Source organism: Neomonachus schauinslandi, chromosome 10, assembly GCF_002201575.2.
Source record: "Neomonachus schauinslandi chromosome 10, ASM220157v2, whole genome shotgun sequence".
In the NCBI taxonomy this organism is placed as follows: Eukaryota; Metazoa; Chordata; class Mammalia; order Carnivora; family Phocidae; genus Neomonachus; species Neomonachus schauinslandi.
The window spans coordinates 48,278,121-48,303,867 of record NC_058412.1 but is presented as its reverse complement, the minus strand read 5'-3'; the positions used below and the strand labels follow the sequence as shown (position 1 = coordinate 48,303,867).

The following is a 25,747-nucleotide window of genomic DNA, read 5'->3' as shown; positions in this document are numbered from 1 at the left end:
TATGGAATAAGTTCATGACTGCTATATTGTGGCGTTACTAAGAAACTTTGAATGTTGCACACAGAAAAAGTATGATCCCTAGAATTTGTGCCTATGGATTTTGAGACAATAGCTAAGTTCCTATTAGAGAAATAGTATGCAGGATTGAATGAAGCCTCTCAAGAGTAACTCCTGATGTGTGGAATATCAGAGGACTGACAAGAGATCGAGTTGAAAGGATTTTACAGAATGCTTTAGAACCTCTGGGCCAGTTTACAGAGAGGTTAGCAGAAGGCTCTGGAAGGAAGAGAGGCAAATGCACTTTAGTTAGAGTTTGATAAATATATTAACTTAATCTGTAATTCCCAGGAACATTTGGGGAAAGTGAGAGATAGGGAAGTTGAATTTTAAGGTCCTTATTTTGGACTCTGAATTTCTAACCCTTTCCTATCCGGATAGTGGTTAATGGCACTAGAGATCTGAAGTCCAGGATCCAAGCTTGAACATGTTACCCAGGTCATGGGTTGACTTGTAGGTACAGGCAGTTGTACCTGTGATGGAAATGTTTAGCTGCCAGGGCAGGTATGTGAGGCTGAGAAAAGACATGGGATGTCCCAGAAGACTAGCTTTTGGGGTCTTCAAATTGAACAATGCTTAATGATGGCAGATGACAAAATCTGTTTTTGCTAATTCTATTTTTTAAGATTTTATTTTTAAGAGGCACCTGGGTGGCTCAGTCGTTAAGTGTCTGCCTTCGGCTCAGGTCATGATCCCAGGGTCCTGGGATCGAGCCCCGCATCAGGCTCTCTGTTCAGCGGGAAGCCTGCTTCTCCCTCTCCCACTCCCCCTGCTTGTGCTCCCTCTCACGTGTCTCTCTATCAACTAAATAAAAAGAAATAAAATAAAATCTTTAAAAAAAAGATTTTATTTTTAAGTAATCTCTACACCCAACACGGGGCTTGAACTCACAACCCCAAGATCAAGAGTCACATGCCAGGTGCCCCTTTGCTAATTCTAAAATAAGGAGAATGAGTTAGATGCTGAATTTACCAGAAAGCAGGTAAAAAATGTATCTGTATTTGTTGTGTTTGCTACAGAAGGTGCTAGGGAGCTTAGATTTTAGAAGGTGGGCACTGATTCTGTTTAGAACAGGTATGGACAGGGGCAGAGTTGAAGGGCATGCCATACTCCAAGTTTATTCTCCCCCACCTCTGCCCTAACTTCTAATTTCTAAGGCTGGGAAAGAAGGCGTGGTAACCACTGTTGGTTGACTGGCCACTACCCTCCCTGCCCCTCTCCTTTCTCTCTACACATTTTTCAGTTTTTCAGTGATTGGTCTGGGGTGACATGTGACCTAGATTTAAATAATGAGACATAAGCAGAAGTTGCTGTGTGAGACTTCTGGAAAAGCTTTATAATATGCTGGCAGGCTTTTTGCCTCTTGACTGTACTCCTTTTCCCTAGGATAGGGCTTGGTCTTAAGGCACAATAGCCACATGAGGAACAGGCATAAGGATGAAGTACGTTTGCTATGGAGGCTGCAGTGGAGAAATGCAAAGATCCTGGGTCTTTGATGGTATCAGTCTCAGAATTGTCTGTCCCCACATTTCTTGTTATATCAGAAAAATAAACTCTTACTTAAGTTAGAGTTGGATTGGTCTGTTAATTGCAGCCAAAGGGGTCCTTTACAGATAGCAAAGGAAAGGAAGAGGATATAGCTAATGGGGAGACAGAAGTAGAAAGGACAAGTTTAATGATACCAGTATAAGCCTTGCCAGGATGGATGGGAATTTATTATAACGGGTAAGATCTTTAATCTCACCAAACTGGCCCTTCCTTGGTCTGCCATCAATATGATGTCCTGGGACCAAATTCAGCAATTAGTTTTTGGGAAGTCAAAAGTTATACATGGATTTGACTGCATGAGAGGTTGGTACCCCTAGCCCCCTATGTTGTTCAAGGATCAACTATATATATCACAACCACGTGGGATTTATCCCAGGAATGCAAGGTTGGTTTAATACCAAAAAATCAAACAATGTAATACACCATGTTTCTAGAATAAAGGACAAAAACTACATAATCATCTCAATGCATGCAGAAAAAGCATTTGATAAAATCCAAAACCCTTTCACGAACAAATGAGAAACAGAGTGGAACTTAACCTGACAAAGAGTTCTACAAAAATCCCACAGCTAACATCATAAGTAGTGATGAAAGACCAGATGCTTTGCCCCTGAAGTCAGGAACAAGACAAAGATGTCTGCTCTTGCCAATTCTATTCAACATTGTACTGGAGGTGTATTGAAGACCAGAGGGCCATTTTCCACATTTTCTGGACTATTAGGGCTCTAGGATTTTGAGTATGAGTTAGGGAGAGGCACTCATAAAGATATTGGGTGTGTCAACATCCTAGTTCTTGGGGATTAATATTTTCTAAACTTGGGTTAGAAAAAAATACAATATGACATTTCTCACATCAGAATGCTAAGGTACACCCTCATACCCTTTACCACTGCTGTGAAGGTCAAGATAGATGTGAGAACCAGGTATATGGGTGGGTAAAGGGCAAAAAAATGAGTGGGGGCAGGCTGTGGTGGGGGCAGGAACAGCTTCCTAGTGAAGGTATTTAAGCAGAATCTGGAAAAAATGGGTAGATATTTGTCAGGGAGAGACAAAAGAAAGGAAGCAGCATGAAAAAAAAGGTACGGAGGTGTGGAACAGTTTGGCATATTTGGGGTACATTTAGCAATTTATTAGTGTGACTGGAATAAAGGATGGAAGGGGCATGGTAAAAGATGAAGCAAGAGAAACAAACAAGGCTGGGTCACAAGAAGCCCATGGATCCCATGTTAGCCTGCTGTCTGTTCTAGCATCTGTCTGTTTCCCCTGCAGCCCAACACACTAACTTCATTCTGATTTTTTTTTTAATGGCTCCTGACCTGCTATCACCCCACTCTCAGCTTGGATTCTTGTTCTTGACTCTTTGCCTAATGTAACCAAGGACTTTCCATTTCCCCACCCATTTACAGCCCAACCAGGTCATTGCCTATGTAGTTACTCTCCTGCTGGACACATCCTGGCTTGAATTCTGTCACTCCTGTGGCCAATTAGGGCAGACATGGCCTGTAAAGCTCTGGAATGTGTCTCAAGAGACTCTGACATTTTAAGTAGGAAATTGAAAGACCTAGGTGGTATTTTCATTTCTTTTTCTAGTTCATACAGACATGACTTTGTAAGAGAAATGAGGATGTGGAAAGTGAGTCATTAGCTACATAACTGGGACTACACAGTAGGATTTGGTAATTGAAATTATGTTTTCCTGGTGATGGATAAATTCATCTCATAAATACTTAGAAAAATTAATTTTATTAATTTATTTATATATTAATTCTCTACCACATTCCACAAAGCAGTTATGCCAGTTTAGAAAAATGCAACAATACAAAAAAGATAAAATACACAAGGGATTGGACAAAGGAAAAATAAGGGTAGGGCAATAAAAGAGCCAAGATTAGGTAAGCTCAGAGAAATGCAAACCACCCACTTTTGCTAAAAGGGAGCCCCACAGCTTTTCCTGATAAAAGTGTTTGAGAAGTTATCTTATGGATCCTTACTGAGGAGTGGATGTATTTCAGAGGACTCCTGCAATCAATATGATAATGAACTTCATATGGTTATAGAGTGGTTAAGAGTTTGGGTCCTGGAGTCAACCTTTCTGGATTCCATCCTGGCTCTACCATTTACTAGCTGTGTAATCTTGGAAAACTATTTAACCTCTCTAGGCCTCAATTTCTTCATTTGTAAAAAAAAAAGATAATTATTCCTACTTCAACAGATGGTTATGGAGATTATATAAATTAATATTTGTGAAGTCTTTAGAACTGCTTCAGGCAAACAATTGGCACCATGAAGTGTTAACCTTTTAAACAAAAATATATTGAATAATTATTAGATAATATTTACTAAATTTTGTGAAATTAAAAGTAATGTATAATTCTTAGATATAGATCTAAAAGAAGGGGGCAGAGAAAGAAACAGCATTGAATGAACTGAGCTATGCTTATAGTTGTAAGGAAACCCAGGAACCTGAAAATGAGAACTTGGTGGAGCCAGTCAACTGGCTGAGAGTAAACCAGAAAATGTATTACAGGCTGTCTAGCTGAATAAGGGATGTGAAGTGGGGGATGAATGAACATTTAATAAGCATCTCCTTCTACATCTGAGTGGGATGGAATGGCCAGAGGCACACTGGTTCTCTTGCCTAGAACAGCTAGAAAAGCTGGAATATACAGAAACCATTTGTCTGAAGGCAGTGAGGAGGTGCTGAGACAATGAAAATGAGAGGTAGCTAAGTTTCTGGAGAGGGAAGAATCCAGAGAGATGAGGAAATTACTGCAACTGCTTTTACCCTGAGGGTGCATGTTGATTCTGAGTTGGAGGGAGAGCAGGTGGGAGCTGAGAATCTAGGATTTGCATATGCTGAGGCACTTGCAAGAGAGCAGAGAAACCAGCAGATCTTTTGGTGGAGACCAGCCAGGGGTGGGGTGGGTGCTCAAACCAATTTTTCACTCAGCACATTTACCAAATATGGGGGCTACGTGGAGCAGGAGGCAAAAACGCCCAAGAGAAAGCCTTTAGAAGCGGTGTATTTTAACAGACTTGGGATAGAGTGATTAGAGTTGGGGTTGTCCAAGGGAAGGGGATGCACATAATATACCAGGTTTCAGGGGAAAATCCTGGAAGGCCAAGAGCAAACCAGGGGTAAATGGAGCCTTAGTAGGACTGCAGTCCAGCCTGGACTCAATACAGCTTCTGAGTAGAATAGGATGATGTGTCATCACTCTATCTGCATAGAGTGCAGGGTCAGGATGGACCCTCTCTAGAGGAATACCAATTGGAGCCTCTGCAATTTATTTAGACACACTGAGCATCTTTCATTAGAATATTACCAGGTGCACCAAAAGACAGGACCACATGTCTGAAAATCAGAAGAAAAAAAGAGAGCTAAAACAAAGCCACAGGTGATCCAGGTATTGGGATCGGCATACAAGAACTTTAAAATAGCTATGATTAATATGTTCAAGAAAATAGGTGAAAAAGGAACATATGAGTGGCTCAGTCAGTTAAGTGTCTGCCTTGGACTCAGGTCATGATCCCAGGATCCTGGGATTGAGTCCCACATTGGGCTCCTTGCTCAGCAGGGAGCCTGCTTCTCCCTCTGCCTGCCGCTTCCCCTGCTTATGCTCTCTCTCTCTGACAAATAAATAAATAAAATCTTAAAAAAAAAATAGGTGAGAAAATGGAGAATATCTCCAGAGAATTAGAATCTATTAAAAAAAAAGAAACAAATGTAAATCATAGAACAGCTAACCAACCACCACATGCAAATCATATGCCAGACATAAGCTAGGTGCTTTAAACATGAAATATTATTTAATCATCTTAAAAACTATATGAGATATATCCTGTTGTCTCTATTTAACATGTGACAGGGACAAGAGTTACTAATGTGTGTCTGTCATGCACCTTTTTTTTTTCTCCCCCACTCTACTTTTTTCATTCTCCCCCACTCTACTTCTACTCACAAAAGGAGAAGCCTTGTGAATTCTATTCCTGGATGTTTTAAATAGGAAGAGAGAGACAGGACCTGAGGGGGAGGCAGACTATGTCAGAGGGGCTAAGCCAATCTATAGAATATGTATATAGCTGAGAGAGGGAAGAAGGTAGAGGAACAGGGACTGGTGATGTAGATATAGTTTTATTTTTTTTAATGTGTGTGTGTGTGTGTGTGTGTGTGAAAGGCTCTTGGAATAGCTCCTGGTTAGATATAATTGAGGAGTGAAGGAAGAATATTTGAGAAATGTCATTGTGGGTTATGAACTATTTCCTCTTTGGTGTTCTTTGAAAGTACAAATAAATTTTAAAATTACTTTTTGGCCTCTGGATAGTGCTTCTTTGTGTACCGTTTATGCAGAGATTAGCCAAATGGGGCCACTAGGTTTGTTAAGGTTTCAAATAAATGAATATACTGTTGCATAGAGAGGTTAAATATGTTACCTGAATTCACAGAGTTGGGAAATAATGAAGCTGTCAGGAACCTAGGGCCATCTGATTTCGAAGCCCATGCTTTTCATGGACAATACAAACTACATTTTACCACAATAGATTAGAAAGCTTCCTTGCCTTGACTCCCCAAAAAGAGAGGTAACAAAGGGAGAATTTCTACTCTGAACTTAACTTTGACTAAGGCTGAGAAATTAGTTGGTAAAATGGGAAAATGGTAGAAATGCCAGGAAGAGGCAATCCTATTATCCTGGAGTCTGGGTAGTCAGACTTATATCACAGACTTTAACCCAAATCATAAGATCATATATTTGAAAAGCTAATAGAAACATTCTTTTCCCTAAAAAGAAAATAGACCACACAAATGTCTAATGATAAATAAAGGAATCCAGAAAGACCTCATTGCAGAAGTACCATTTGAGCTGAGTTTTTCAGGATGGGGTAGGGTTTGAACATATGGTGAGAGAGGAGAAGGGACAATATGAACAAAGGTTCAAAGGTGTGGCAATTTAAAGTTTGTATATTAATTTGGCTGGACTCTATGGGGCATGAAAGGGGATGATGGGAGATGGACTAGAGTCTGAATACTGGCTAAGGAATATGAACTTTAAAGTATAATCAATAATAAGCCACAAAATATCTTTAAGCTGAAGAGTGGCAGGATCAGTGCTGTGTCTCAAGAAGATTAAACAGGTGGCAGTATATAAAATGGACTGGGAAGGGAAACACTAAAGGCACTGAGCAAGAGATTATTGCAACATTACAGGGAAGAGGTAAACAGACTCTGAACTAGGATGGTGATGATAAGAATGGAGAGGAGAAAAACATGCAGCAGATGCTATGGGGAGAGAACAGGCAAGGCTTACGTCGCTGGGTATTGGCACCTCCGAAAAACATGTGGCAGTCAGGGGAGTGCTTCAGGAAGATTAACGGGGTCTAACAAACAGGGCAAATTAGAAGAGGGAGAAATTGGAGGTAGGGAAACTAGTTAGGAGTTTACTGAAGAAGCCTGGGTGAGAATAAACAGCGGGGACAGGAAGGAAAGGACAGTTACAACTCATGAGAAGAAAACTGATATGACTTAGTGATGAAGTGGGTGTAAAGGACAAGAAGGCTGGAGGTCACTGAGGTTTCAAGCCTGGGTGAGCAGACAATGGTGGCGCCGCTATTAACAGAAAGACAGAAGTTAGAATGAGAAGTTAGCTGGAGGGGAAACATCATAGTAAGAAACAGAAGACTAGAGTTACACAGAGAGCTGGGGACATCAGATTTTTAAAGAACATATGAAAAAGGTGTAAGAAAGACTAGAAAACCAAGGAGTTAGAGAAGTGCTGAAAACTTGTAAATATAGCACCAGAGAGGTTCAAACTCTAAATAAGGTCTTGTCACATAGTAGGTACTGGAGAAAGATTTGTTGTTGAATGCAACAGAAGAGGCTTGTGGGGAATTCTCCCCTGTATAACACACTGCCTTTTAGGATTTTTGCTGCTCGGATATGTCATGTGAAAAGCAAAGAAGGAAGAGCCATTCAAACACTGTTTTGCTTCTGTCTTTTCCAGAAAAGGAGAGTGTTCTTTAATCTGCTGATGTGGAACAAACACAGAGTAGAGACAACAGTAACACAAGATGGGTGAGGAGCTATTACAAGTATCCCATCATCACCTTAAGTGAATTCAAGTCCAGCGAAGTACAGAAGCCTGGGGTGTTAAGTGAGGCGAGAATCAGCATCAGGGTTGTAGGCTGTGTTTATCTGGCTACATCCCAGGTAGGGAATTTAGCAAGAAAGTTAAAAGCATAGGCTTTGTAGTCAACGAACTAGGTTCAAATTCTGACTTGGCCACTTTGGTAGCTATGTGACTTTTGAGCTGAGTTTTGGTAAGTCACTTGATCTCTATAGACTTCAGTCTTCTACACGTGTAAAAATGGGGACAACAATCCCTATCTCACAGAATTATTGTGAGGATTAAGTGAGATAAAGCATGCAAAGCACTTGGTTAAGTGACTAGCCCCTAGTAAGTGCTCCAAATCATGGGTAATCTATTAGTGATGGGTCAGCCACATAATTGTGAATTTCCACGATAGAGAAGTGATAAATAAGAGTCTCTTTGGCCTTTATAATGGTACCTGGCATATAGTGCTCAATAAATATTTGTTAATGAATGAATGAGTGAATGAATGAATGAATGAATGAATAAATAAATAAATAAATAGATGCTCAAATGTCAAATTCAGAGGCAGGAAAAGTCTGATTTATATATGTAAGCCAGGAGGGAATAGAATACTCTTTCCCATCCTTATTTTTATTTTTATTTTGTTTATTTATTTTATTATTATTATTTTTAAAGATTTTATTTATTTATTTGACAGAGAGAGACACAGCAAGAGAGGGAACACAAGCAGGGGGAATGGGAGAGGGAGAAGCAGGCTTCCTGCGGAGCAGGGAGCCCGATGCAGGGCTCGATCCCAGGACCCTGGGATCATGACCTGAGCCGAAGGCAGACGCTTAATGGCTGAGCCACCCAGGCACCCCCATCCTTATTTTTAATGGCTACATAATATTTCATTGTTTGGCTGAATTGTTGTTCCCATAACCTTTCCCTTATTTTGATTTAACCATTTCTCTATTTAGGACATTTAGGTTGTTTGAATTTTTTACCACTGTAAATAACACTGAGATAAGCATGTTGGTATATACATCTGTGCTCCCTTTGCTGATTGTTTTCCTGTGCTACATACACTCCCAGCAATCAAATTAAAGTTTTGAAGTAGTTACCACTTTCCAGAAAATTTACACTCCCTCTAGCAGTGTATTAAAATGCAAATGTCTGTTTAAAATATCATGTACTATAAGAATGTAGGGAAGCCACTTGAGGGAAATTCTTCCTGAGTGATGTAGCATCTCTCAGATCCTGAGGGATAGGGTAGAGTAAATAGTCAACTGAGCTCTTGGGCTCTGACGGTCAGGATATATCTGTTGTCTCCGCTCTGCAAAGACAGGCGATGGGTGTTCTTCAGATAGGAAACAGGAACTTTGTGGGTGGGCCTAAAAGGGAGTGTGGGCTTTGAAACAGGAAAAAAGAAGCCTGCTTCTGATAGTGAAAGAGACACATTACTGTGCTGGTCTGATCACCCATATGCTACTAGGTCAAACTGTTCCTCTATTTCCACTTGCAGTTAGACCTGTCCTCGATTATATTTGCAGTTTTATTTTGCTTTTCAAGTGTTTCATGCTCTTTTCTAAGTGTTCCTAAGCTCTTTTATTTTTTTCCATTTCAGGAAATGGGCACCCACTTATTTGAATCAGAAACCAAGCAGTTATTTGATACCTTCCTCTTCCTCACTCCCTACATCCAATCCTTCACCAAGTTCTGACTCTCTCTCTAAAATATGTCTTTTTTTAAAAATTAAAGATTTTATTCATTTATTTGAGAGAGAGAGAGTGAGAGAGCATAGGAGCAGGGGAAGGAGCAGAGGGGGAGGAACAGAGGAGGCGGGAGAAGAAGGCAGAAAGAAACTCAAGCAGACTGCCCACTGAGCAGGGAGCCCGATGCCAGGCTCATCTCATGACCCTGAGATCACAACCTGAGCTGAAACCAAGAGTCTGATGCTTAACCAACTGAGCCACCCAAGTGCCCCTAAAATATTTCTTTAATTGGTTTACTTTTCTTGACTTCAACATTCCAGTCCAAGCCACCATCATCTCTTGCCCAGACTACAACAATGCTCTCCCACCTCATTTTCTTGTTCCCATTCTTGCTTCTGCCAGTTCATTTCCAATGTTTGGTGTACGTAATCTTTTGAAAACTCAAATCATCTCTCATAATTTCTTTTTGTACTTAAAGTCCAAGGTCCTTAACTTGACCTACAAAGCTTTGCATGATTTAACCCCTGCTCACTTCTCCAGCCCACCTTTTGGCTCTCTGTTTCAGTCACAATGGCCTTTCCATTCTTGATTCTTCTCTCAGCTCTTTCCAGGCTTGGGGTCTTCGCACATGCCTTTCCCAAGCATTCTCTTCCCGCCACCCTTCACCTGGCTAATTCCCATTCCCATAAACTGGCAGGTCTCAATTTAAATGTCATTTCACAGAGAGGCTTTCTGGCAGCAGGCTCTTTTCCTTCATAAACTTCTCACAATTAAATATTTATATACATAATTACATTTTATAATTATGTAATTTATATATAATTCTAAATATATATAATATACATATTATGTATACTATATATATACATATATATAAAATTCTGTCTCTTTTATTACAGAGTAAGTTTCTTGAGGCCATGGATAATGTCTCTCATGTTACCATTGAATATCTACAGTTTAGCAAGATGTCTGGCACAGTCTAGGTGTTCTTCATTTAAATAAACCATAATGTCCAGCCCAGTGTTAGAGAAGTGTTAAAATATAGTTACTTACGGAAAATACCGTTTCCATTTAAATGTACAAAATTAGGGATTTTCAAGTTTACTGTCATATAACTGAGTTCAGGAAGTATTCTCTAGAGCATGAAACCAACAAAGGCAAGTCATATTTAATCCACATTTCAGAGTATTTCCAGTTTTTTCTTGTCCTCTTGATAGTTGGGACAGGTTCGGGATCAAGGTAGGATTAAGCTAGCTACTTTTCTGTGGTTGGTGCCTTAACACTCTTCTACTTCCTCACCTGGGAACATGGATACTTACCAGGAGGCTGTGACACAAGGCATGGAAGTGCTGCTGATTTGTCTCCAGCTCATCCCAGTCCAGCTGCCAACAGCTTGTGGGTCTGAGGATGAAGGGCAGTCCATATGTCAATGACTCGCAGATCCCATTGGAATTTAGAGCCCTGGCAAGAGATAATGGCAGTGAAAGTCTCCTCGGTGATATGTAGAACCTTGACATCAGATCAGCTTAAGTTCAGCTTATGTCTAAGACTCTATTGTGAAATCCTTTGGGTTAGGGCCTGTGAATTATTCACCTTAGCATGGCCAGCACCTAGTAAGGTATCTGGCAAATAGCAGATGCTCAAAGCCTGTTAATCAATGAATGAAGCATCATCATGAAAAGCCATCTAGACTCTGATGGATGTTTCTTCTCCTGAGCTTATTCCATTCCAAGTGACTTTTCTGGGGATACTTCCAGAACACCCCTGCTACAGTAACCATGTAACATGATAGTATGCTAACCATCTGCATCCCAGTCCTGGCTCTCTTGTGGCAAGTGCTGAGAGAGGATGCATTTAAGAAGAGGATGAATTGGGGTACCTGGGTGGCTCAGTCAGTTAAGTGTCCAACTCTTGATTTTGGCTCAGGTCATGAGCTCAGGGTGGTGAGATTAAGCCCTGTGTTGGGCTCTGTACTGGGCATGGAGCCTGCTTAAGATTCATTCTCTCCCTCTGTCTCTCTCACCCGCCCCTCCACCCCGACTCACTCTTGATCTCTTAAAAAAAAAAAAAAGAAAGAAAAAGAGAATAAATTTAAGAAAGTTCCCCAGCAGCATCTGCAGTCACAAACTCATGGACAAGCTTACTCAGATACTTGTGCACAGGCACTGTGATAGGACCTAGGAAGCAGTAAAAGTGGTCTTTGCCATCATTGCTAATTTTACCCAAGAATTGGTTCCCCTGGAAGCAGGAATTCTAGTACTTAGAGAAATGGCAAGGCAGGAGTAGATCCTATCTACCCCCTTGTTCCTTGAAGGTCAGACCTCTGTCCTGATGCCTAAACACAGCAAGGTATTCAATACACACTTGCTGAATAGATAAACACTGCTGATCTTGTTTTTCTTTGTGTTCAGAGACTTTCTGGATTTCCAATCCTCATCCAGGTTTCAGAATGTCCTACTGAGGCATATCATCCACCATCTGCCCATTTGTCTCCACATGCTGAGCAGCCTGAGCTTGCTCTTTCACTCCCATAACTAGTTTCTGCTTTGGAACTGACTCCCACCTGCCTGATACTTGGAGATGCCCTCTACCTCAGGACTTCCTAGTTGGAACCAGGAAGAATAAGCATTTGCATGGATTGGGGAAGTTCCCTTATCCCATACTTGATCACCCGGAGCTTGTAACGAGAGGCTGACGACTGGGAGGCCATCTGGTAGAGTGTGCTGAAGTCTCCTTTGGGGTCATCCATTCTCAAGGAGCCATCAGCTGTGCCAGGGAGAAGGGACGGGCTGAGGAGTCGCTCTTGGAGATCACATTTCAGGCACACTACAATAAAAATGGCATTGGGGGAGGGATAGTCTGTCACAAGTTACCTCAGGCTATGTGATTAAGAGACAACATCTGCTACCCATTCCACATCCACCAGGCAAGTAAGGCTTGGGAGGAGGCAGGGGAGTGGAAAGGGGAAAGTATGATTGGTTTGGAAAGGCAGAGCAGGTCTGGACCTACAGTGTTGCTCAAGACAATAGTTAACTTATTTTCTGCATCTGATATGGTTTTTACTTGTTTTACTTCTGGGCTGGCTGAGCAGTTGCCTCATAGTGAGAGATCTACCTTGTGATCCAGTCCGAGAGGAACATGGGCCCTCTGTGGAGGAGGCAGCCAACACTATGATATGCAGAGGCCCTTTGCAATCACAGATGGGATCTCTGCTGCTTCCCTCTGGCTAAGCTTTGGCAAGACTATAGGTCAGATGAAGGAAGAGCAGGAAAGCAGAAGTCAGGGAGTCAGCTGACAGCTACTGTTTCTCTGTGGGCTCTTCTAGGGACATTCAGGGGAGGGGGAGGAATAAGTTCCTGAAATGGTTTATTTTTTAATTCCCCAAAGAAACCTGAAGGTAGAACCTTCTGGAGCATCACTGTGGCAACAGACAACCATTCTGAGGGGGCTTCACCTAGGTATGAATTATTCATCAAGGTATTATGCCCTTCTATATTAAGGTTCTGCTCTGGCAGGTACATTCACATGCCACAGTGTACAATATACTGTTGCGCTAGGCTTGCAGCCTTGATACTACAAAGTTTTTCAATAAAATGTATACCAGGTTTGAATACTGTTAACAAACATGACATAAAAACAAAAGCAGAAATAATGTAGAAAAAGAGATAGGATGGCAGAATTAAAGGTCAGATCCATCTGGCCCTCCTGGGCCCAGCAATCAGATGTAGACATTAATTCTGGGTAAGACAGTCTTGGCCTGCTGTGTCTCAGAGCCCAGGAAGTCAGTAGGAGGGGCTTGGCCTAGGACTCCCCTCATTTCCTCTGTGCCTGACTTCTTCATTGTTAGATATCTGGGCTTTAGGACTGGAGAGCTGTGTTCATCTGGCTGAGATTCTCAACTCTGGTTGCAATAAGAATCACCTTTTTATTAAGGAACTTTTAAAAGACACTGATGTCTGGGCCCTACCTCACACTAGTGAAAGTGGGATCTCTGGAGATGGAATCTAGATACTGGTATTTTTAAAAAGTCCCTCATGTGATTCTTACTGCAGCCAGGGCTGAGAACTACTGGCACTATAATCTCGACAGTATTCCAAAGCTGAGAAAACTGTCTTACCAGGACTAGAGTCTAGAATCAGGTGTGCTTCTCACCACCCTGAACCCAGATGCAGAGGTGGCTGACTCCAAACCCACGAAACGAGAAAAGACACTCATCTGAAGCTGACTGTGCACTCTGTCAGAAGGAGGCCTCTGAGGGAAGCACCTAGAGAAGGGGTGGGGGGGTGGGGGGGTGGGGGGGAAGGGCCCTGGGCAGCTACAGAGGAAGGTGGAGTGGGTGGAGAACCTAGTAAGGAGTCAGAGTGAACATCTGAGGAGCAGTCCTCAAAAAATTCTAGAGTAGAAGAGCTCAGCGTTCTGTACTGTTTTATTTTTTATAGTGAGCCACATTTCCAGAAATCCAGTGCGGTAATGCAGCAGTTTTTTTTTTTTTTAAACAATGGATAACTATAGTATGGTCTTTATTGTAGTTGTATAAACTCTCAGGTTGGTCATACCCACCATGGAGGAGGGCTACTTTCCCCAGATCTCACTCCAATTGCGCCTGAACATCTGGATTCCAGTGTAGACCTCCCTAGTAGAAGAGCTGATGAATCTGGGTCTAAGTTCCACTGTGTACCCAGAAGACCTGCAAATTTCTGAAAAATGATTGCAGATGGAGATAAACATTCTGGCTCTGACCCTGGTACTGAAAGCCATGGAAAGAGGGAGGGGAAAGGTAGAGAAATTCTCAACTATACCATGGGAAAGTGCTGTACAACAGTTGAAGAAAGTCTGGTTGCTGGAGTTCCTGGCCTTGGAGGGCCCCAGCCCTCCTTATGAGAGAAGTGCCCAGCATGAGGCGGCATCTTTGTTCACAACTGCCCAGCATGAAGCAGGCTGTGTAGTAGGTAAGGGTCCAGGTTCTGGAGGCAGAGAGACCTGGGTTTGATGAATGTTTTCTGGGCTGAGTGTGGTCAAATGTACAAAATATAGATTTCTAATCTTAAGAGTTAAGAGTGGGCTCTGGAGTTGCATAACTTCAAATTCTGCTATTAATTTTTCTGTGCTGTCCTGGGAAAATGTCTAATTTCTCTAAGTCTCAGTTTTCTCATCTGTAAAACAGGGAGATAATATCGGTATTTAATTAAGACACATTCCCCCCCCCCCACATACTAACATCTCTATATGTGTCTTACAATTGCCATTGGCCAGACACACACTCCAAACACTTATTTACTACTTTAACTTCTCAGTAAGGATAAAATAATATTTCTAAGTGATAGAAAGCACTGTGTCATGTTTAATTGGCAGTGTTTTTCTTTCTTCGTGGTACATAAAGTAATGGTGTATCTCATAACTGATAGCATCTTAGATTCAATGACATATGGTAACAGTACCTGCTTCATGGTGGTGGGTGAAGATGAAATGAGATAATGCAGAAAAGGAGGTAGCATAGTGCTTGGGAAAAACAGATATGAAGTGGATTCCAGAAGAGGGAACAGGGAGGAATTGGCACCATCAGCCTTGGACAAAAGGAGTGGAAAGGAGGTCCAGGGAAGATTTACACACCAAGGAAAGACAGATTGAAATCAAGGTAAGTCATCAAAGGCATCCCAGGCCCTAGGTTGAAATGGGGGTGTGGGGAGGGGTGGCGGGTAAAGATCTGATGGCTCTCCCCAGAAAGAAAGGACCACCATGTGTCTTCCCCTTTTGGAGTGGGAGTCTATACCCATATTTCTCACTGAACTCCCACCTCTACTAGTTGGGCTACTAGTTGTCCTCTGTGGGGCCTGCTTCTGTAGTTGTTTTAGTTTACTTCAGTTTGATGTCTTCCTATCCGAAAGACCTCTATTTAATCTTGGTTTAATCTTTGTTCTTTACCTTCTCACAGGCCCTGTTGATAATTGTTGAGGTACCAGCATGCCTCAAGTTATTATATCAATAATATCTATTACAATTCAAAATGAAAAACTTGAGAAAAATATATGATTCATTGTGCTCTTGTTTAGTTTAGGTGCTGCCCTATTATTGAGGTATCTAAGTCTTTCCTCCTAAACTAACTGGCCCTTGCTGTCTAGGCTTAATTAGGTTCAGTTTTTCTAACTGTGGTTACTTTTTAGAAGTTCTTTTCTTACTCCTTGTGCTTACACTGCACAGCCTCCTTCAGTCTCTAAACCTCAACTAATGTGTATTCTGACGACTCACAAATCTAGAATCTTAATCCAAGACTAGGATAATCATAGCCTATATAATAGGTCTTTTGGGGCTGTGTACTTGAATCATCTCTGGCTCTGGAAATGTTGCTGAAACATCGTGAAGGAAGAAGAAGATGGATATGCTCTTGGTCTGTTCCATTGTTATGTAGCCAGGCTTTGAAGAAAATCTCCATGCTGACAACATCATTGTCTATAGTCTGAAGGTCAATGTCAGTTCCCAGGATAGAACTCTCTGCAGAAGAAAGGGAATTAGTGGATAAAGTGTTTAATTCTTTAATTGTAAACTTTGAAAAATGTAAAACTTTAAATGTGCCCATGTTTTGACCCACCAATTCTATCCCCTGGATATCTAACTTAGAGACATTCTTAGATAGTACACATGGACACATATGCAAAGATATTCAGTACAGCATTGTTGTAATAACAAATAATCAAAACCTCAAACAGGAAGCAATTCAAATACCCATAAATAGGGGAATGTTTAAATAAATTATGGCACACTCAACCTTTGGAGAATTACGCAGCTGTTAACAAAGTAAAGTTAAATGCACTGGCAAGGAAAGCTAAGAAATAGTAAGTAAATAAAGTTGTAGAACAGATGTATAGTATGAACCATTTATATAAAAATAAAATAAAAAAAATAAAAATGAAACCCTTGGCCTAAGTACATACATATGTATGTAAATGCATTTTACAAAGGTCTGGAAGGCTACCATCAAACTGTTAATGGTGGGCAGGAGTGGAAACAGGGCAGAGTTCTAAAATATGTTTCCTTTTTATTATTCATACTTCTGCTTAAATTTTGTTGTATTTAAAAAACACTCTGGAATACAAAAACAGCCAAAAAATAATACAGCAATGCAAGTTAAATACTTAGTTAACAAGGGGGAGCTTCCGCTTCTTCAGCTATTTATTTATTTTAAAATATTTTATTTATTTATTTATTTGAGAGAGATCAAGAGAGCACAAGCAGGGGGGACTGGCAAAGGGAGAGGGAGAAGCAGGCTCCCCGCTAAGCAGGGAGTCCAACGACGACGTGGGGCTTGATCCCAGGACCCTGGGATCATGACCTGAGCCGAAGGCAGATGCTTAACCAACTGAGCCACTCAGGCACCGCTTCTTCAGCTCTTATTTCACAGTAAAAATGTATTTAATTATTACTTTTGCTATAAAAAGCGTGAAAGAAAAAAATGGTGCACTCCCGGGCTTCACCTCAGACATAGATTATACAAATTTGTCATTGGCATGCTGTAACTCACAAGGGTAATTAGCAGCCAGGAAGACAGAAATGGTCTAGTGGAGTGTGATTTGATTCCACATCTGAGTGAATGGAACTGGGTATGTGGGGCGATGAGGCTTTGCTGGTCTACTTCCTGTTTTAGGCAACACTCGCTCAGGCACTGGGGTCTGGGTCTGCAGGTAAAGGTTATCAGTAAAAGCCAAATGTAAGGTAGTAGAGGAAGCACAGAAAGAGGAAATGAGGCAAGAGCTGGAAAGAAACAGAAGAGGAACCTGATTTTTTTTTTTTGCCTTACCATGAAGGACTCTCTGAAATACTTTTACAAAGAGCCTAAGAAAATTGATGAATTAACTTCTGTGTATGACTCATAGACCCCAGGGAGAAGGCCGGTTTATTTCTAGAACGACATTCCTGAGGACAAGGCGGCAGAGGTACCAGACTTTCCAAACGGAACAGAGGGCTTCAGTCCAGTGTGTTGGTACCCACACAGGGAGGTGTGGTGAGACTCAGATGACTTCATGTCATACTTAATGACTTATTCTGTGCCTGAAAAGGGGCTCCAAATGCATTTCTCTTTGATCAGTATGATTAAAACTCTGCCATCTTCCATGAACAGTTCTGAGGATTCATTAACCAAGTGTTTCATTCATTCTATCAAGCAGTAATTTTTTACTGTGTACTATATAGAATATGAAATATTGTACAGGGTACAAAGATTATATGATGCTCTTTTCTCTTACGGAGTTTGTAAAGCTACATTATTCTTGACCATTCCTTCTCAAACTGTCATCTGCCACATTATATTTTAGGTACTACAGTGATAAGTATGAAGTCACTGCCCAAGAAATGTTCCTCGTGAGTAAAGAGAAAGTATCTTTTTAATAACGTGAATTTTATTTTGTCACAGGCAAAACGAGAAGTAAGTTAATTTTACTGAGCCTGAGGCCTGGACTTCAATTTGAGTAACAAGTACGGTAAGAACTGAACCCAAAACTTCAGTGAGGCAAAATCAGTATTAAAGCATGAGAAGGCAGATACAAAACGAAAGAAATGGAATGGAGCGAAGGATCTCCAAAAGTGGAGAAGATAATATGGTTTAGATTTCAAACAACAGATTTTGCAGAAGAGAAATGTTTCTTTTCTTTTCCCCAGGGAAAGGGTGGAAGATTAGAAACTCCTACCATGGCAGTATAAGGAGACCACAGCAAGTTCTCTCCCACCAAAAACCTGGAAATAGAAAAATAGGACTTTCCTTAGTTAAACTACAGTATCAACAGAGTACTACAGAGTAGTGAGGCCAATGAAAAACAGTTACCTAAGAAAAGAGAATGGCTTACAGACCAGAGCAAGATTTGGCTATAGCCTATGGATGAGACTGGCTTATCCAAAGAATGAATGTGTCCATTAGAAGGGGAGAGGGTTGGCCAGAAATGGAGCACAGAGAAGGGGAGCAACAGAAGAATGCGCAGGCAGTGCCCATCCAAGTGTGGCTCAGAGGAGAGGGCATGCTGGCTCAATGACATGTCCTGATGGCAGGATGTGTTTTTCAAGTCTCTGCTATTCTTGATGTTATGGTGGTTATGGTTCTCTAAGATATTCTGACTTATACTTTGGTCTTGAGCTTGGTAAGGTGAGTCTACCTCTGAGACACTACTGACAAAATCAACTTTCTGATCCTGCAAAGCTGAAGAACCAAGCCTAAAACATGGTGCCTTTAGGAAGGAAAATACCAGCCTTCCCTGCAGATACCCCATCAATGTTCCTGAAATTTTTTCCAGCTTCTTAACCTACAAGTTCTTGGGAGAGCCACAGAGCTTCTTCCTTTGCAAAAGTTCTCATATAATCTCCATAGAGGCTTCGTGCTTCAGATTTGAGTCCACAGTTTTGCAGGCTCAGAAGGGAGTCAGCAGCTTCTGAGGGACAGTCACATTGGCCAAGCTAAAGACTAATGTGGAAACCAGAACAGACTAGAGGGAGAAATTTTTTTTTATCCATTTCTCTGTCACTGGTTCAGGCATTCTTTTCCTTAGGCCTGGATTGCAGTAAGCATCTTAATTGTCCTATCAATTCCATTCCTTCCCCTCCAGTATTTCTTACGTACTACTACCAGTTAATTTTTCTAAAACATGGTTTCATCAGTTCCCTCCTTTGCTAAAGAGCACATACTGCCTTCCTTGGTCATTTTCTTTATTCCCCTCACTCACCCTGTACCACTTGGTTCTACTCATTATTCCTCAAATATCCCACTCTTCCCTTCTGTGATGGCTCCTAAGATTCCTCCCCACCCCCTGCTGTCGAGATCCTATATGCCCATTCATTCCCCATTCCCTAGCTCAGTAGCTAGCTTAGAGCTGAAGCTTAGCATATGCCTGTTGAGTTCAACATTTGCTCCCCCTCCTCAGCTCTCATTACTTTTTCCTGTAACTCTTCTGCTTCAACTAAATTAGTCTCCTTGCCACATGACTTCCTTCCTTCCTTAGCGCTTTTATTACTGTCAATCCATGGCTCGCTCCTCCCCCAAAACTCAACTCCAAACTGACTCTGTCCCGGAAGTTATGCTTAATTATATCCTCCCTTATTTGGGTTTAATCATCAACTCCTGGGTATCTGTGGGCTTCATCTGGGCAATACTAATTACTCTTGCTAATCTGTTTCTTCAGAAGGGTTTTCTTCTCTTTCTGTGAGTTTATGAAAAGTGGTGGGATGTGATGGGAAGAGCAGGGTTATACTACTTTGGACAAAGTGGGGATAATACAACCTATTTCATAGTTATATGAGGCATAAGAAGTGAGATGATTATCTATGAATGGCATGCCTAGGTCCAACAAATGGCATTTTTTCCCTTTTCTCTCATCAACAAAATGATTTGCTCTTACAGGATAAGAATGTGCTTTCCTTTTTTTTTAAACTTTCCTCCCCATCACTTCCCTTGGTGACTGTTTTCTCCCCATCACTGACATATGTAAGAACACCAAAGGCAGAGAATTGTGATCCTCACAAATACAATGAAATGTGCTAAACCGGGCACCTGGGTGGCTCAGTTGGTTAAGCGTCTGCCCTCTGCTCAGGTCATGATCCCAGGGTCCTGGGATCCAGTTCTGCATCGGGCTCCCTGCTCTGCAGGGAGTCTGCTTTGCCCTCTGCCCCTCCCCCCTTGTGCTCTCTCTCCCTCCCTCTCTCTCAAAAATAAATAAATAAAATCTTAAAAAAAAAAAAGCAATATGCTAAATCTGGGGAATGGGGAAGAGACTTGTCACTTCTCAGATGTTGAAGAGCAGCTCCCACTTTGACTGGCGAGCAGGGCACTGGGCACTGAATGAGCCGGTCCCACTGACAGTATGAAACAGGAAGGTTACAGGAGTGAGTGGGGCTCTTAAGTGTTTGGGTGGTGAGGACAAGGAAGGACTGGTTCACTGCAGCCAGGCTGCAGTCAGCATTCACATTCAGTGTTTGGACTTGCCCTGCCCTCCTGTGGCCACAAGTAGTGACACCTTTTACTGAACTCTTGCGGAAGGGCCACAATAATAGGAAAAACTAACAGAGCCAAATGATTGAAAATAAGGTTATGCCTAAAGCAGTCCTTCTCAGAATTCAACCCTAAAGCAAGGTTGCAAAATGGAAATGTATTTAAGATAGAATGTAACACTTTAAAAATTTTTTTTTTAATTTGTTTTTTGACAGAGAGAGACATAGCGAGAGGGGGAACACAAGCAGGGGGAGTGGGAGAGGGAGAAGCAGGCTCCCCGCCGAGCAGGGAGCCCGATGTGGGACTCGATCCCAGGACCCTGGGACCATGACCAGAGCCGAAGGCAGACGCTTAACGACTGAGCCACCCAGGCGCCCCAAGGAGAAGCTCCTTGAAAGGAGGTAGCTGGGTAGTGATGATTATAGTGGTGTAGACTCTCTAGAGAGGTGAGTGCAGGACTGAGCAAGTGGTGATCATCTTCCTAGGGTTCCAATCTATAAGAGAGCAAAACATCACTAAAACTGTAATGAGAATAGAGAGACTTTATTTCCCAGAACTCTTCTCAGGGAGAGTAGAGATGTCATTCATTCATTCATCCTTTCATTCAATTCATTTGTCATTCAAATAATTATTTATTTAGTGCCTTCTATGATCCAGGCACTGATTGTGTCAACAATGAAAGAGATAAATTCTCTGCTTTTGTGGCTTACATTCTATTGGGAGAACAAACAATAAACAAACAATAAACAAACAATGGGAACAAAAAACAATTACAGATAATGATAGGTACTATGAAGAAAAATAAAGCAAGATAAGGGTATGGCGTGTGTGTGTGTGTGTGTGTGTATGTGTGTGTGACATTTTTCTCTTCAGGAAAGTTTATGATCCAAGTTAAGAAAATACATTTTATTTATGGGCCTTAATTAAGAGCTCTATTTTCATTTTACCAAAAAAAAAAAAATGCAACCCACATGCAAAAGAGGTTGGTCCCTACTGACTGAGACATACCAAAGTCTAAACATAGTTTAACTTGGAAAACACTAGACTTAGAAGGTATTTAAAGAGTCCTCTTTTTCTGCATAAACGTGTTTACATATTCTATAAACAAAGAAGCATTTATTGTAAATTGCAACGCAAATCTGAAAAGTTGACTGGGAGAAAGTGTTTTCATAGGCAGTACAGTGAGGGAGAACAGGGAAATGGGTTATTTAGGAGGTTTGAATGAAGAGGAAGTGGGGCTAGGAAGGCATTACATCTATTGGTATGGCCCCAAGAACTAGCCCAAGGAGCTTTGTTTGCCTCTATAATGTCCAAGGGAGCCAAGGTCAAGATTTACTCTGAGGTGAAAACAAAAGTAGGAAGAACCAAGAAAGAACAGAATACTTACTGGGGAGCTAGGAGGAAGAAGGAATAGTTTTAAAAAGACACGGAAACCCAAGAAAGTCCTAACATATGTCTAGACAGACTATGTGACAGCTTTGTGATTCTGCATATGTGTATGCATTTTTGTATTGTTGGAGGTGTATCTTCAAGGTATTGGATTTCTAGAAGTGGGAGTGGTAAGTAAAGGGACATGTCCCCAAACCAAATAATCTAATTAAAAAGTGGGCAGAAGACATGCATAGACAGTTTTCCAAAGAAGACATATAGATGGTCAACAGACACATGGAAAATGCTCAACATCACTGATCATCAGGGAAATGCAAATCAAAACTACAATGAGAGATCACCTCACACCTATCAGAATGGCTAAAATCAACAATACAGGAAACAACAGGTGTTGGTGAGGATGTGGGGAAAGGGGAGCCCTCTTGCACTGTTGGTGGGAATGTAAACTAGTGCAGCCACTCTGGAAAACAGTATGGAGTTTCCTCAGAAAGTTAAAAATAGAACTACTCTATGACCCAGGAATTGCACTACTAAGTATTCACCCAAGGAATACAAAAATACTAATTCAAAGGGATACATGCACTCCAATGTTTATAGCAGCATTATCTACAATTGCTAAACTATGGAAACTGCCCAAGTGTCCACAGACTGATGAATGGATTAAGAAGATGTGATATATATATAATTGAATATTACTCAGCCATGAAAAAGAAATCTTGCCTTTGCAATGAAATCTTGCCATTTACCATTGGATGGACCTAGAGAGTAAGATTAAATTAAAAAAAAAATGTTCAATAAATGAATCAACAACAAAGAAACAAAACAAAAAGTAAACACACATGTCATTTTGTTAGATATTGCCAAATATCCCTCCAAAAGGGTTGTGCCACTGTGCATTCTATCAGCAAGGCAAATGTGTTCTCATACTTTTTAACTTTTGCAAATCTAATAGGCGGTAAGTAGTATGTCGGTGCAGTCTTAATTTTCATTTCTCTAATTATGAGTGAGGTTAAGCATATTTTCATATGTTTAAGGGCCATTTAAAAATATCTTTTGAATTATCCACTCATGTCTTTTATCCATTTTTCTGTAGGGTTTTTGGTCTTTTTCCCCTAAGTTTTTAAGTGTTCTTTTTATATTAGAGATATTAGCCCTTCCTCTCCATGTCCCTACCCCCCACCCAAGATGTAACTTGTAAATAATTTCTCCAATTTTTTCAGTTGTCTTTTGACTTTATTTAGGGTACCTTTTGCCATGCCATATTTTTGTTTTGCTATATTTTTATCTTTATGCAGTTAAATAAATTACTGCACATGGATTTTGAGTCATAGGTAGAGAAACTTTCCCTATTCTAAGATTATAAAGGTATTCACCAATGTTTTCTTTTACTACTCTTTAAATATTATTCTTTACAGTTAGGTCCCTGGTACACTTGGAATGCTTTCTAGATGGTAACCAGTTGCCTGGCACCACTTTTGGAACAAGTCCATCTTTGCCCTTGTAATTGGAGAGGCCACCTTTATCTTGTACTAAATTTATACCTGTACTCATGTCTATTTCTGTCCCCAGTTAGTCCTTGTGTTGTGCTAACCAGGGCTCCAGTGCTAGGGATACGATGGGGCCAATCTCAGATGGGCAAGTGGCCAGACTGTCCAAGGTTGGGTGGGAATAACACAGGGCATCTGCCAAGTGAAGCAGGGGTATGTGCATCTGTAATTGTTAGGGGATGAGAAGGAGAAAGGAGGAGGAGAGTAGAGTTGGGATTTAGTCAGAAGAACTTTTAAGTCATAGTCTTGTAAAGACAGAGAGAAATGATGGAGCACTTGAGTTTACTAAAGTGAATATAGAAAAGGAAGTAAAAAGAAAGAACCAAACTGATCAACAATGAAGAGGGCCTTCCAGTCTGGTTGAGTTCTAATTTCCTTATAAATAATAGCTATAAACTCTAGATAATATAGTTAAAAAAATAAACCAACTATCTGAGGACAACTGCCTGAGGACTGTGGAGACTGAACAAAGGTAGATTTCAGAGAGGAACTGAAACTTGGGAACAAGTGACCAGCAAAGAATGAGTTCCCCAGAGGGTGGCCTCGGTTGTATCAGTGTGAACTTAGCATAGCAGCTTAAACTTCAATAGAAAGGCCTCCCTCTTTCACTGGCCTTACCAGGGGAAGGAGCCAGAGGCAAAGAGAACCTCCAGAAAGTGGGGGAGAAATCCAAGAAAGGAGGGAGCCTGAGAACCCTAAATTATGTGTTTAAAACTCAGTCCATGCACCTTGCTGACCCTTGCACCACACATGTATGGGACAAACTGAAAGCAGCTCATAGTTGAGGCTTAATGAATGCAACCGAGATCTGAGTCCCTGACTACTGCAGGCCATGACAGGTTGCAGTTTGCGTCTAACAAAGTTAGCCGTCTACCAAAACAAACACTTTTCAGGGTAATATACTAGGATCTGGAGTCCGTATAACAACATTCACAAAATACAACCCAAATGTTTTGGCATACAGAGTCAGAAAATGTGACCCAGTCTCAAAGGAAAATACAATCAACAAATGCAAACACCAAGATGATAAAAGTATCAGACTTATCAAAGATTTTAAAGCAGCATAATTATATAACTATACATATAAATTATAATTATGCTCAATGAGGAGTAGAAAATATGTTCATAATGAATGACCATATAGGAAATAACAGGGAAATAAAAAATATAAAAAAGAATAATATGGAAATTTTAGAACTGAAAAATACAGTATCTGAACAAGAAAATTCACTGCATGGGCTTGGGAATGAGAGCTGAGAGGCAGTAAACTTAAAGATAGGTCAATGAAGATAATTTAATCTAAAAAAGAGAAAGAAAAAATTCTGAACAAATAAAACCAACCACAGAGGCTTGGAAAACTGTAAAAACAATTTTAAAGGTTTAACATGTGGGTAATTGGATTCCCAGAAAAAGAGACAAAGGGGAATGAGATGGAAAAAATATTTGAGGAGACGATGGCAGGAAATTTCCCAAATTGAATCAAGGATATAAATTTATAGGTTGTGATATTGTGGCTTATAATAAGAAATATACATTTGGTCTTTGTCCTGTTTCTGGCAGAGCTCCTAAAACCTTTGGGATTTTCCGAAGTGAGAGAGCAATAAAGATATCTTTAGTCATGTTAATGAGGCAACTTTTGGAAAGCACCTAAGGATGGGGTCAGTTGCCAGAGGAGATAGTCCTGTGATTAGAGGGTTGGAACTTTCAGTTCCACACTGTGACCTCTGGTGAGGAGAAAGGGACCCTGAGGTTGAATCACTTGTCAATGGCCAATGATTTTATCAACTGTGCCTATGTAATGAATTCCCCATGAAAACCCCTAAAAGGACGTGGTTCAAAGAGCTTGTGGGTTGATGACATGTAGAGATTTGGGGAGAGTGGTGTTCTGGGAGAGGGCCTGAAAGCTCTGATCCTCTGTCCTCACATGCATTTCTTTTACTGGGCTGTTTCGGAATTATCTCCTCCTATAATAAAATGGTAATCTAGTATGTAAAATGCTTCTCTGAGTTCTGTGAGCCGCTCTGACAAATTAAATAAATCCAAGGAGGGGGTCATTGGAATTTCTGACCTATAGCTGATCAGTCAGAAGCATAGGTGACAACCTGGACTTGTGATTGGTGTCTGGTATGTGTGTGTGTGTGTGTGCGTGTGTGAGATTTTTTTTTGTGGGACTGAGCCCTTAGTTTGTGGATCTGATGCTATCTCCAGATAGTGCCAGAATTGAGTTAAGTTGTAGGACACCAGCTGGTGTAGAATTGCTTGTGGGAAAATGCCCCCACACATCGAAATTGGGTACAGTATGGTTATAGATTCAAGAAGTTCAGTGAACCCTAAATAAGAAATCTGTGCCTAGTCACATCATTATAAAGCTGCTGAAGAACAAACATAAAGAGAAAATTCTTGAAAGCTGCAAGATAAATAAATGATCCTTTACATACA

At 40.9% G+C, this 25,747-nt stretch overlaps 1 protein-coding gene across 1 annotated transcript in view; it reads right to left on the bottom strand.

Moving 5' to 3' along the window:
- Positions 1-10,704: 10,704 nt before the first annotated feature.
- The window catches only part of LOC110588822 (meiosis 1 associated protein), a 48,956-nt gene continuing 33,913 nt past the window's right edge, over positions 10,705-25,747 (bottom strand). Inside the window, exons 4-6 of the mRNA XM_021699215.1 lie at positions 15,725-15,898; positions 12,073-12,235; positions 10,705-10,870 (exon numbers count right to left, since the gene is read on the bottom strand). Of these exons, the coding sequence (XP_021554890.1) occupies positions 10,705-10,870; positions 12,073-12,235; positions 15,725-15,898 (503 nt within the window). The remainder of the gene's footprint in view (positions 10,871-12,072; positions 12,236-15,724; positions 15,899-25,747) is intronic.